General features: G+C 37.3%; 2 protein-coding genes across 2 annotated transcripts; both read left to right on the plus strand.

The window, feature by feature from the left end:
- The first annotated feature begins 3875 nt into the window (after positions 1–3875).
- Positions 3876–5090, plus strand: LOC128295441 (uncharacterized). Its single transcript, XM_053031020.1, has 2 exons — positions 3876–4671; positions 4762–5090. Exons 1-2 carry the CDS (start codon positions 3876–3878, stop codon positions 5088–5090), a joined length of 1125 nt encoding a protein of 374 aa, XP_052886980.1.
- A 1376-nt stretch (positions 5091–6466) lies between these two features.
- LOC108477914 (uncharacterized) lies at positions 6467–7816 on the plus strand. The gene has a single exon (XM_053031021.1). It carries the CDS (start codon positions 6467–6469, stop codon positions 7814–7816), a length of 1350 nt encoding a protein of 449 aa, XP_052886981.1.
- The last annotated feature ends 6348 nt before the right edge of the window (positions 7817–14164 follow it).

Consider the following 14164-nt stretch of genomic DNA (forward strand, 5'->3'; position numbering starts at 1 on the left):
GATTTACCTGATAAATGATGAGGGAAAGGAGGGGTTTTTAAACCCTAGCCACCGTGTACGGTGGTCCTAGGGGTGGCGCGGTAGCGTGACGGCGTGGTGAGGCCGACGGAGGCCGAGCCGGAGTCTCTCTCCTTTCTCTCTTCGAGAGAATTCTTTTTTTTCTAAAAACGATTTCAAATGATTTTAAGGTGAGAAATTGGCTTTATAGCCTTGACAAAACGACACCGCTTTGTAACCCCGAGATCCGCGTTGACCCGATTACGAGGGGAGGATCCACGCGTTTTTGAAAAGTGGGTTAATTACCCAATCGATCCTCTCGCTATTTTTATACTTTTAATTTTGTTTCATTTATTTTGAAATTTGGCATTAACATTTTATTCTATTTCAATTAGACCCTCTTAATGATTCACATTAGTATTAGGGAAACGGCTACGTTTTGGGAATAGGGCAATTTGCTGATGACTCCTTTAATTTTATGGTGCTTGAATCGGGTCTTAATTCAGTTTTGGCTTTGTGAATTTACCCAATAATTTTACAAGACTCTAAATTTAGTCCTATATTTATTTTATTATTCTATATATTTTTATTTGATTTATTTTAATTTTACTTCCATAAAAATTATTTTATAAGTGTTATTTTATATATACTATAATTGTTTATTGTATATTAATTCTCTCATAATTATTATTTTATATATATATTATCATATTTTTACATATATTATATATTCATTTACGCATATTATTTTTACGTATAAATTTTCATTATTATATGATATATTTATTATATTATTTCCATATATTTTATTATATAATATTTATTATGTTTTACTTGTATATTATTTTACATATATATATTATGTATATTACATATTACCAATTTTATTATTTATGTTTATATTATATATATTTTATTCAAAATTTATAAATTATTATTATTAAATCATATTTTTAACTCATACTATAATTTCATTATTAGTTAATTAATTATTTATTATATATATCATTTCATTTTAAATTTATATTATGAATTCTCATACATACTTTCAAGCCAAATATATTACCATATAATTATTATTCTTTTATAATTATTCTTGTATATTAAATTCTATTTTAAAATTGTTATGAAATATCTCACTTTTAATTATATGCATATTTTGTTAGCAATCAATCATTTTCTTTTATTAGTTCCTTGGTAGATTTCTATATGGCATGTAACATGTATGTGTTAAATGTTATTATTATTATATGTTATATTTTGTAGACACGTACATTGATATTATACTTTTATTTGTATGTCATCTATTATTAAATCATGGCTTTCTTATATATATCATGCATTATTTAATTATTACCTTGTTTATTTGTATATTTTATTTATTCATTCTCAATACATGCTATATATATATTTTTGTATGCATAGTGTTAATATTTGCCATGTATATATAATTTTTATGCATCTAATGCGATCTTCATATTATTACTATCATTTTGTTAAAATGCACGTATTATTTATTTACTACAATAATATGTTACTATGTATGATTTATAGTACAATAAAAGTCCCCATGCATCTTTTTTAAAAATAAGGCCCCAAAAGTTTTCAAAAAATATAAAGGCAATGCTTGGTGTTTGGAAATTTTGAATTTATATTATGAATTCTCATACATTATTAGTTAATTAATTATTTATTATATATATCATTTCATTTTAAATTTATATTATGAATTCTCATACATACTTTCAAGCCAAATATATTACCATATAATTATTATTCTTTTATAATTATTCTTGTATATTAAATTCTATTTTAAAATTGTTATGAAATATCTCACTTTTAATTATATGCATATTTTGTTAGCAATCAATCATTTTCTTTTATTAGTTCCTTGGTAGATTTCTATATGGCATGTAACATGTATGTGTTAAATGTTATTATTATTATATGTTATATTTTGTAGACACGTACATTGATATTATACTTTTATTTGTATGTCATCTATTATTAAATCATGGCTTTCTTATATATATCATGCATTATTTAATTATTACCTTGTTTATTTGTATATTTTATTTATTCATTCTCAATACATGCTATATATATATTTTTGTATGCATAGTGTTAATATTTGCCATGTATATATAATTTTATGCATCTAATGCGATCTTCATATTATTACTATCATTTTGTTAAAATGCACGTATTATTTATTTACTACAATAATATGTTACTATGTATGATTTATAGTACAATAAAAGTCCCCATGCATCTTTTTTAAAAATAAGGCCCCAAAAGTTTTCAAAAAAATATAAAGGCAATGCTTGGTGTTTGGAAATTTTGAAAAGGTAGTACCCTAACTTATTGGGTTGCAACTTTTCTCATTAAGTTCGAATAGTCAAGTATCCTTCTAAGTTTTAAAGGATTTCAAAATATAAGTGACTGTCTTGGAACTGCAAAGTGATATGTCCTAACTTACTGGATATAGCATTTTGTTGTTTCGAGATAGGTATTTCTAAAAGGCTAACTTAAAGCCAATACTTTGACATAAGTAAACCCAAGTTTTCAAATATTTCAAAGAGGATTACATATTAAAATTTCTAATTTTCGACATTAAAGACATTTTGATAATCAATTAGGTACCAATTTTTGGGCGTTACGAGGGTGCTAACCCTTCCTCGTACGTAACCGGCTCCCGAACCCATTTTTGTGATTTCGTAGACCAAAACTAATGATTTTAAAACAAAACATTTTATAAGGTGATCCAATCACACCTAAAAAGATTGGTGGCGACTCCCGTTTTCATTTTTCTTAAAGTAGATTCCCATTTTCCAAAACTCGATTTGAAAATGGTTTCGACAGCTTGGCGACTCCACTGGGGATTAATAAGAGAGTCAAGCCGTGTAATTGATTATCTCTTGTCTTAATGTCGGAAATTAAAAATTTTAAAATTTAATCCTCTTTGCATTACATGTGTTTGTATTATTGCATGTGTTGCTATATTCTATTACGCATTGCATTTGCATGACCGTTGTGGTCACACCCTTAAGTGGGAGTGAGAAGCTACGCCTTCGTGAGGTTTTCGCCTCCGTGTAGGATAGTGGATCACTTTGGGATACATCTGTACCTATGGTTTAGTGAGATTTTCATCTTCGTGTAGCCATAGGGAAATGTATTCCCAATCGAACTCGATTCAAATGAGCCTATAATGGGTGAGGATCGAGGAATCATTGGTTCAGTACCTCAAACTTTAGAACCAACCTCATATAGAAAAAACCGTAAGAGCCCAACTTAGTTAGAGTTAAACTTTAGATATCACCCTTATAAATTATTGTTGAGATTTATTGATATCATGTGATACTGACTATTTCTTTTCTTTTGTTTGCATGACATTTTGCATTTACAAATGTATCAATTCACGGTCAGTGTCTAAATTAGAGAGTTTTATTATGGAGGACGGACTTCTTGATAGAGTGGACGGCAACGCCAACGTCCATAGATGGTCCGAGCAAACTCGGTTAGAAAAGGGAGATAGTATAGTGTGGGATATATATCGAGTCGTCGGATATACTACTGCATCGATGTTACGCAGAATAATCTCCAAGAGCTTAAGGAGATTTGGGATCAATGGGCAATGAGACTAAACAGTTATTCTATGGTAATTACGGAGACTTACCTTACTTGCTCGATGTTCAAATAGATGAGCATTTGTTCCGAGCCACAGCTCGCTTTTGGAATCCAACAGTTGCTTTACTTTTGGAGAAGTAGACTTGGTGCCTACCATAGAGGAGTACACTGCCTTGTTACGATGTCCCGGGTTCCAGGCGGATAGAATCTATTCTCGAGCTGTTAATGTCCCTATCTTTTGGAAAAAATTGATGGCTATTACAGGGATGAGTGAGCAGTGGATTACAGCCAGGATTAAAGAGAAAGGTGAGTGCAAGTGCATTTCATGGGACGCTTTGAAGGGCCTGATTTTGACGTATCCCGATGAAACAAAAAGGGTAGATGTATTTGCCTTAAGTTTGTACGGATTGATGGTGTTCCCTAGGGCTTTGGGGTATGTGGATGAGGCAACCACAGATCTTTTCCATAGACTCAATAAGAGAGTCACTTCTGTCCCTTCAATTTTGGCAGAGACATTCAGGTCCTTAGGCACATGTAGAAAAACTGGTGCAGGCAGGTTTGTTGGTTGTGCACAATTGCTTCTAGCTTGGTTCTATAGTCATTTTCGGTTGATAGATAAGGTTGTTTGTCGGGTTTTCTTCGAGGATTACTCACCGCTGAAGGATATAGTTGCTTCAACTAGGAAAGTTGATGTTCCAAAGGAGAATTGGATGGCACTACTGCAAAATCTTCAGCTGAAAGATGTTGAGTGGAGAGCTCCGTGGATGATTCCTGGTGAGATTCTTTACCGTTGCGGCAGTTTCGATTGGGTCCCTTTATTGGGAATTTGGGGTGCCATTGGTTATGCCCCCTTGCTCGTGTTAAGGCAATTCAGTTTGAGGCAGTTTGTGCCAGCAACTCATGGGCTAATTCAAAGTGAGTTCGCATATAGAGGAGCAGATTACAAGAAAAAGGTCGGTGAGATCTCTAGCGCTTGGAACAAGACGTGTCGGTTAAAAGGAGTAGTTATTGGCCCTGCTACGACTCTAAAATATGTTGAATGGAGAGGTAGAAGGATTAATGATAATATTCTTGAGCCAAATATGGAAGGAGCTCGACCAATGGAGGAATATCTACAAGTGATGCCCTCGGAGTTAGAAATTATGAAACAAGAATTTGAGAGGAAAAATCTGGAGCTCGAGAAAAGGATAGCAAAGCTTGAAGAAAAAAAGATGTACTTGAGTTTAGATATTGATGTCCAGAAGATAGAGGTTGAAAAAGAAAGAAAGGAAAAGAGGAAGATTGAAGAGGATAGAGATGACTTGAAGAACACTACAAAAGGCACAAGTATCCTTGAGAAGAGCGAAAATAGGAGGGTCTTGGATCGAGTTGCGAAAGAGGTCCAAGAAGGAAAGGCTAGAGTGAGTCTTGGGAAAAGAAGTTTCAGGAGATGCAATCACGAATTTGGCATTGGAAGAAGAGAATAAAGAGTTGAAGTCTAAAGTAATCGAGCTTGGAAGATCCTTCGTTGGCATCGCAACCAAGATTCTACAATCGAGTTAAAAGAGCTAAAGATTAAAGTTGAAGATTTGGAAGCAAGACATTACGGAAGGTAAACTTGGATCGAGCAACTTGAGATGCAAGGAAATTATCTGAAGGAGAGCTTCATCGATCTAGAGGCGATTAGAAAGGGATCATGTCATGGAAGAAGCCATAGCTCATATTCGAGATGTTGCTGAATATGTGCAAGACTTGGCTGTATGAGCCGATGTATTGAGTATGATGCGTGGGACGTCGTCAGACATAGGAAGAGAGCTAGCCCTTTTATTAAGTAGAGTTAAAACTTTGGGCATTAGGGCGGCGTACTTGTAATCTATTTATATGTAAAGATATTCTTTTTCTAAATAAAGTTTTCTAAATGGGATTGAATCGAGATTGATGCCTTTGTTGCATTCATACATTTTGCATTACATCATATCATATACATTCAAGGTTATAGAAAGACCCTAATTAGTTAAAGTTTCTTTATAAAGGTAGAAAAGAAAAAGCTGAAATTACACATCCTTACGGCAGACTCGCACTAAAACTAAAAACATGGATCAAAGGTTTGAGCGGTTGCAAAAGGATATGCAAGACTAGTTGCAAGAACAGTTGGCTAAAATGCGAATGAGATGAGGGAGCAAATGATGGAAGCTCGGAGGAATATAATGGCGAAATGGCTCGATTCTTGAAGGACACCGAGAAAGGAAAAGCTCTATGGCCATCATCAAGAGGAAAATGAGGTCCTCCTCCGGTTTTACACCGCCGCATGTATCATTGCAAACCGAGGCACCTCCTGAAGGCCATCTACTCTTGTGAGGCCTCGGTATGGGCCGATTGATCTGGTGTCCATGTGAATTTCCCGATTGGTTCAGGACTTAATATGGGTGACAATCTTACTAATCCTCTTGTTCCCGATCTAGATATGGTGGAAAAAGAAGATTTGAAGGTCGAAGCTGCAAGGCAATTGGATGAACACTGCAGATGGTTAGAAGAAAAGTTCAAGGCTTTGGAAGGCACTGGCAATAATCATGGGGTTGATGCCAAGGACTTAAGTCTAGTCCCAAACCTAGTGTTACCTCACAAATTCAAAATGCCAGAATTTGAGAAGTACAATGGCACTACTTGCCCAGAGGCTCACATCACAATGTTTTGCAGAAGGATGACGGGGTATGTAAATAATGACCAGCTGTTGGTTCATTGTTTTCAAGATAGTTTAATAGGCGCGGTAACCAGATTGTACAATCAGTTGAGCCGGGCTAGAATAAGTTCATGGAGGGATCTTGCACAAGCCTTCATGCAACAGTACAATCATGTAACAGACATGACCCTTGACAGGATTACCTTACAAAACATGGAGAAGAAGCCTAATGAGAATTTTAGGCAATATGCACAGAGGTGGAGAGAGGTAGCGATGCAGGTCCAACCACCACTGTTGGAGAAGGAGACCACTATGTTATTTATTAATACTCTGAAAGCCTCATTTATTGCTCATATGATTGGAAGCACTACTAAAAGTTTTGCGGACATAGTTATGGCAGGAGAGATGATAGAGAATGCCATAAGAGGGGGAAAAATTGAGGGGGAAGTAGCCAAAAGATCAGCCCCAAGAAGAAAAGACAACGAGGTAAACAATACAAGTGATTTCAATTCAAAAGCAGTCATAGTTAGCCAACCCAAAGTAGCCACAGTTGGGCAACAAGGCTCTCAAAAGCAGGAATCCAACACTAGGCATGATAGGATGCAATTTACACCTATACCTGTGACGTATAGAGAGCTCTATCAAAATCTATATGATGCACATGCTATAGCCCCTTTCCATTTAAAACCATTACAACCTCCGTATCCTAAATGGTATGATGCAAATGCTAGATGTGAGTATCATGCTGGAATATCGGGGCACTCAATCGAGAATTGTACTGGATTCAAGAAAGCTGTAGAGAGGTTGATCAAGAATGGGGTTTTAAAATTTGAGAATACCTCAAGTACGGAGAATCCTTTACCAAACCATGACAATCAGAGAATAAATGCCATTGGTAAAGTCGGTGAAATAAGGGAAAAGGAAAATGTTGAGGAGATAAGGATGCCTATAAGGGTAATCTGGGAGGAGATGATGAAGAGAGGTATGTTGACTTCTAAAAATGAGTGGGACTACGGTGAGTTCTGTGAAGATTGCGAGGAATTCAAGGCCTTGGTGCAGGGCTTTATAGACAACAAAGAGCTACAGGTTTATGAAGGTAGCTCTAGTGAAAAGCAAGTATGTGTGCTGGAAAATGAACAGCAAAGAACCAGTAGACCAAGGATTATTATCTCCCTGCCAGGGAATAATGAAATGGGGACACCAGCAGCGCCTAAGGTTATTATCCATACACCTACTCCTTTTCCTTACAAGGATAGCAAGAAAGTACCATGGAGTTATGACTGTAGCGTAACGGTGCCAGGAGAAGGAAACATAGCCAGTGCATCTAAAGATGTACGAGATGAAGGTTCCCATATGCGGAGTGGGAGGCGTTATGATATGGGGGACGTCAGAGTAGAGCCCACAAAACCCAAGAATGTTGAAATTAAGAAAAAGAGTGAAGTACCTGTTAACGAGCCCGTAGGTGAGGAGGAGGCTAAGGAATTTCTAAAGTTCCTTAAGCATAGTGAGTACAATGTGGTCGGCGATTCGTAAACAACCAAAGACGCATATCGATTTTAGCCTTACTGCTAAGCTCTGAAATGCATCGAGAAGCGTTGTTAAAAGTACTCAACGAGACATATGTCACTCATGATATATCTGTCAATAAGTTGGACCGGTTGATAAATAACATTAATGCCAATAATTTCATCCACTTTAATGATGATGAAATTCCACCTGGGGGCATAGGGTCAACTAAGGCATTGCACATCACCACTCGTTGCAAAGGATACACGCTTCCAAGTGTACTCGTTGATAATGGGTCCGCTTTGAACGTCCTTCCATTATCTACATTGAATAGATTGCCCATCGACAGTTCGCACATGAAGACGTGTCATAATGTGGTAAGAGCCTTTGACGGAACTGAAAGAAAAGTAATAGGGCGGATTGACATCCCTCTAGAAATTGGACCAAATACATACGAAGTTGACTTCCTGGTAATGGATATCAAGCCCTCCTATAATTGTTTGTTGGGGAGGCCATGGATACACTCAGCAGGAGCGGTGCCTTCTTCACTGCACCAAAAATTAAAGTTGGTGACAGACGGACGCTTGATAACCATCAATGCAGAAGAGGACATCATAGCATCTATTATCAGTAAAGCCCCTTATATGGAGACAAATGAGGAGGCTATCAAGTGTTCTTTTCGTTCCTTGGAAATTGTTAATGCCACCTTCATTTCGGAGGGAAGTGAGGTGCCGCTTCCCAAAATATCTAGAGCAACAAGGATGGCCTCGTAAATAATGATGGGGAAAAGAACATTGCCAGGAAAAGGACTAGAGTTGCAAGGAGGGATTCAAGTCCCAAAATTGATAGAAAAGAAGGATCGTTTTGGTTTGGGTTTTAAGCCAGACTATAAACAAAAGAGACAGGAGATGGAAAAGCGTCAAGCGAGAAGGAAGGCGCGTTTGAACGGAGGAGAGGTGGACTGGGGACTGATGATATTCCTACCTATATCCAAAACCTTTAAGTCTGGAAGGTTGCTGGTAGAAGATAGCCATCAGATCATTGTTGTACATAGTGAGTGGTTTGGACAGGAAAACTTCGAGGGTATTCGCCCTTACAAACCGGGGAGCTCTTTAAACAATTGGACTGCGGAGGATTCTCCTGTAGTCTTTAGAAATTTTTCAGAGTAATTATCGAAACATGTTTATTACTCTAGAGCCTAGGAGTAGTAAGATTACATTTGTGAGAATAGGCTTATGTTTATCTATTATTATTCAAATAAAGCATAACTTTTACCAATTTAAAAGAGTATTGTCTCATTTTTTTTATCAACCAATATTCATTTAAATTCTAACAACTTTTATTCTTTTATTCATAGCACATAAACAATCATTCTCAAATTCATTCATTCTTTGTATATTCTTTCATACTCCTCACAGGTCTCTAGATATCAATGATATGAGCGCTAATACTGCCGTTCCTGATTTCTCTTGTGAGCAAGACATGTGTTTAGAGGAGTCTCAGGATTTTAAAGATGTTCAGGATTGTGGCGTATCTCTCGATCTATTAAGAATGGTAAAATAGGAGGAGAAACAAATCATGCCACATGAAAAAGAGGCAATAGAAAATATAGCCTTAGAGGAAGGGAATGAGGTGAAAATTGGAACACTGATTGCTAATAACACAAGGTGTAGCTTGATTGAGTTGCTTCAGGAATTCAAAGATATCTTTGCATGGTTTTATCAGGATATGCCCGGATTGAGTACTGACATTGTAGTACTGACATTGTAGTACATCGTCTTCCGATAAGACAAGAATGTAGATCGATATAACAGAAGTTGCGAAGAATGCGGCCAGACATTGTCCTGAAAATAAAAGATGAGGTCAAGAAGCAGTTTGATACAGGATTTCTGCAGGAAGTAAAGTACTCGGAATGGGTAGCTAATATTGTACCAGTCCCTAAGAAAGACGGGAAGGTACGAATGTGCATTGATTATAGAGATCTAAACAAAGCAAGCCCAAAGGATAATTTTCCTCTGCCACACATCGACACTTTAGTAGACAACACGGCAGGATATTCGTTGTTCTCCTTCATGGACGGTTTCTCAGGATACAATCAGATAAAGATGCATCCAGAGGATATGGATAAAACTACTTTCATAACATTGTGGGGCACCTTTTGTTATAAAGTAATGCCATTTGGGTTGAAGAACGCAGGGGCAACATACCAACGAGCCATGGTAAACTTATTTCACGACATGATGCATAAGGATATTGAGGTATACGTTGATGATATGATTGCCAAGTCGCGAACAGAAAAGGAACACATTGAGGTCTTGAGAGGATTGTTCTTAAGATTAAGGAAATTTCAGTTGAAGCTCAATCCAGCAAAGTGCACCTTTGGAGTCAGATCGGGGAAGTTGTTAGGCTTCGTAGTCAGTGAAAAGGGAATTGAAGTTGACTCAGACAAAGTCAGAGCCATACGAGAGTTGCCTCTACCACGCACTCAAAAAGAAGTTCGAGGATTCCTAGGAAGGTTGAATTACATTGGTCGATTCATTTCACAACTGACTGAGAAATGTGATCCTATCTTTCGTCTCCTCAGAAAGCACAATCAAGGTGTTTGGGATGAAGAATGCCAGAATGCTTTTGAAAAAGTCAAACAATATTTGTTGAATGCTCTAGTGTTATCTCCTCCTAATCCAGATAAACCGTTAATACTATACTTGTCAGTGTTCAGCAATTCTATGGGATGTGTGCTTGGTCAGCATGACGAGTCAAGAAAAAAGGAAAAGGCAATTTATTATCTCAGCAAGAAATTCACTGACTATGAAATGAGATATTCGTCAATCGAAAAGCTGTGCTGTGCGTTGATTTGGACCACACGGAGATTGAGGCAGTACATGCTATACCATACAACTTGGCTCATCTCAAAATTAGATCCATTAAAATACATGATAGAATCAACGGCTTTAAATGGAAGAATGGCGAAATGGCAAATTTTGCTTTCAGAGTTTGATATAGTCTATGTAAGTCAAAAGGCTATCAAAGGAAGTGCTGTGGCAGACTTCTTGGCCAGTAGAGCTTTGGAAGATTATGAGCCATTGAACTTTGATTTTCCAAATGAGGAGTTAATGTGTATAGCAACAACTGAAGATTCTCCATGGAAGTCAAATTTTGATGGGGCTTCTAATGCAGTCGGAAATGGAATTGGGGCAGTCTTGGTATCCTCGAATGGTCAACATTACCCGTTCTCATGCAAGTTGGATTTTGACTGTACAAATAATATGGATGAATACGAAGCATGCATCATGGGGCTCCAAGCGGCCATAGAAAGAGGCATAAAAACCCTAGAAGTATATGGAGATTCTGCGTTGGTAATCTATCAGCTAAGAGGTGAATGGGAGACAAGAGACCCTAAGTTGATCAATTATCGAATGGTAGTTTTGGGGTTACTAAGAGAGTTCGATGACATCACCTTCAACTATCTCCCACGAGATGAAAATCAGATGGCAGATGCTTTAGCAACCTTGGCTTCAATGATTAAGGCAAACAAGGAGGAAGAGATGAGACCAATTCAAATGAGTATCTATGAATTTCCAGCTAGCTGTTGTAACCTTGAAGAGGAAGAAAAGGATGATAATCCTTGGTATCTGGATATATTGCGATATGTAAGAGATCGTAAATATCCAGCACAGGCATCCGAAAATGACAAACGAACCCTGAGAAGATTAGCTTGTGACTATGTTTTGGACGGGGATGTTCTGTATAAGAGAAGGAAAGACCAAGTACTTTTGAGATGTGTCGATGCTGTGGAGGCCAAGCTAATTCTAGAAGAGGTCCATGAAGGTGTATGTGGTACGCATGCAAATGGATTCACGATGGCAAGACAAATCATGAGGTTTGGCTATTACTGGGCCACTATGGAAAGAGACTGTATCAATTATGCCAAAAAATGCCATAAGTGTCAGATTTATGGGGGCAAAATACATGTACCACCCTCACCTTTACATGTCATGACGTCTCCATGGCCATTTTCCATGTGGGGCATGGATGTCATTGGATATCGCCGAAAGCTTCGAATGGACATCGGTTTATTTTCGTAGTTATTGACTACTTTACAAAATAGGTAGAGGCTGCTTCGTACGCAAATGTTACTAAGACAGCTGTAAGTCGATTTTTGAAGAAGGAAATCATTTGTCGGTATGGAATGCCTGAGAGAATCATATCCGATAATGCATTGAATTTGAACAACAAAACGATAGCAGAGGTTTGCGACCAGTTCAAAATCAAGCATCACAACTCTTCACCCTATCGTCCAAAGATGAATGGGGCAGTGGAGGCTGCCAATAAGAACATTAAGAAGGTCGTGGGAAAGATGACTGAGACTTATAGGTGGTATGAAAAGCTACCGTTTGCACTCTTGGCATATCGGACATCTGTTAGAACTTCTACCGGGGCAACTCCGTTCTCGTTAATTTACGGGATGGAAGCAGTTTTACCTATTGAAATGGAAATACCTTCTCTCGAATTTTAACGAAATAAGGTTGGATGAAGTGAATGGGTTCACTCGATATGACCACTAAACTTGATTGAGGAAAAGAGGTGAAGGCTATCCGACATGGTCGATGTACCGAAGCGTATGATGCGAGCTTATGATAAAAGGTTCGTCCAAGGGAATTCCATGAGGGGGACCTTGTGCTAAAGAAAATCCTTCCCATTCAGAAGGACTTTAGAGGAAAATGGATGCCAAATTGGGAGGGGCCATACGTCGTGAAGAAGGCTTTTTCTGGTGGTGCATTGATTTTGACAGAAATGGATGGAAAGAGCCTACCCAATCCGGTGAACTCAAACTCAGTCAAAAAGTACTTTGTCTAAAAGAGAAAAGAATCCAAGGTGAAAACCCAAAAAGGGCGCCTTGAATTTAAAAAAAAAAAAAAAACGGAGAGGCCAGTGTGAAAACCCACAAAGGGCACCTTGAGACCAAAGGGATTTTGAGTTGAAAACCCGAAAGGGCAGCTCAAGTTTTGAAGGGCACACAGCAACCTTATTTGACTTAACAGAGTGAGACACAGTGTACATTGGAGCATCAACAAAGTACTGTGGATCTTTTAAACACATGTCGAACTCAAGAAAGGCTTCGGGGAACTAATGTGTGGAGGCTCAAGCGGTAATATTTAGAGCATCTGATTTTTTTATCCTGTTTGCTATCTTTAGATTCTATTTCTTCTTAAAGATATGCTATCAGACTTATTTCCTCTGTACTATTAACAATTCGAATCCAATTATTCTCAAAGATTTACTCATCTCTCGATATTTTTAAAGTATGTTGCATTGAAATAATGATAGATGAACTAAAATATTTTCACAAACGAAGTTTTGCACATTACTTTGGAATTTCTAGATAATGCAAGAAACTAAAACAGGACAATTGTTCGAGAAATTCACATAAGTAAGGGATGAAGGAACTCGAGGGATTTCTTTTTCTTCCAATCCAAAAAAAATGGACGATTCAATTCTTACCGACATCCTCAGTAGATCATAGCTTTGGATGAAGGCCTACAGAATAAAATTTTAAGAAAGAAAAATGAAGGAATGAATGATAATGCCTGAGATAGGGGTCATACTCCCAGCACTTTGCATCATAACATGTTAAGGACATTCGACTCATTTTAATCATAGCATACTTAGGCATAGATACATACTCATCTTACAGGTCATATCCTCTAGGGGACAATGAAGATCAAAGATTTCAGCATAGCATCCTTGTGCTTATGGGGAACAAATTGAAGACAGCAGATCTAGACTTCAGATGTTTATACTGAAGCAGATCCAAGATGATTTGGTATTCTTGTGTTTACAAGAAATAAATCGAAGACGTTGCAGATATGACTCTCAGATGTTCTCAAAACAGACTCAAGATGATTTGGCATCCTTGTGCTTACAAGGAACAAATCGAGGACATAGCAGATTTGACTCTCAGACATTCTCAAAAGACAGTAGATCTAGACTTCAGATGTTTATACTGAAGCAGATCCAAGATGATTTGGCATCCTTGTGTTTACAAGAAACAAATCGAGGACATAGTAGATTTGACTCTTAGATGTTCTCAGATATAGCAGATCCAGACTTCAGACGTTTATACTGAAGCAGATCCAAGATGATTTGGTATTCTTGTGCTTACAAAGAACAAATCAAGGACATTGCAGATATGACTCTCAAATGTTCTCAAACAAACTCAAGATAATTTGGTATTCTTGTGCTTACAAGGAACAAATCGAGGACATTGCAGATATGACTCTCAAATGTTCTCAAATAGACTCAAGATGGTTTGGCATCCTTGTGCTTACAAGGAACAAATCGAGGACATTACAGATATGACTCTCAAATGTTCTC

The sequence above is a fragment of the Gossypium arboreum genome, chromosome 7, assembly GCF_025698485.1.
Source record: "Gossypium arboreum isolate Shixiya-1 chromosome 7, ASM2569848v2, whole genome shotgun sequence".
In the NCBI taxonomy this organism is placed as follows: Eukaryota; Viridiplantae; Streptophyta; class Magnoliopsida; order Malvales; family Malvaceae; genus Gossypium; species Gossypium arboreum.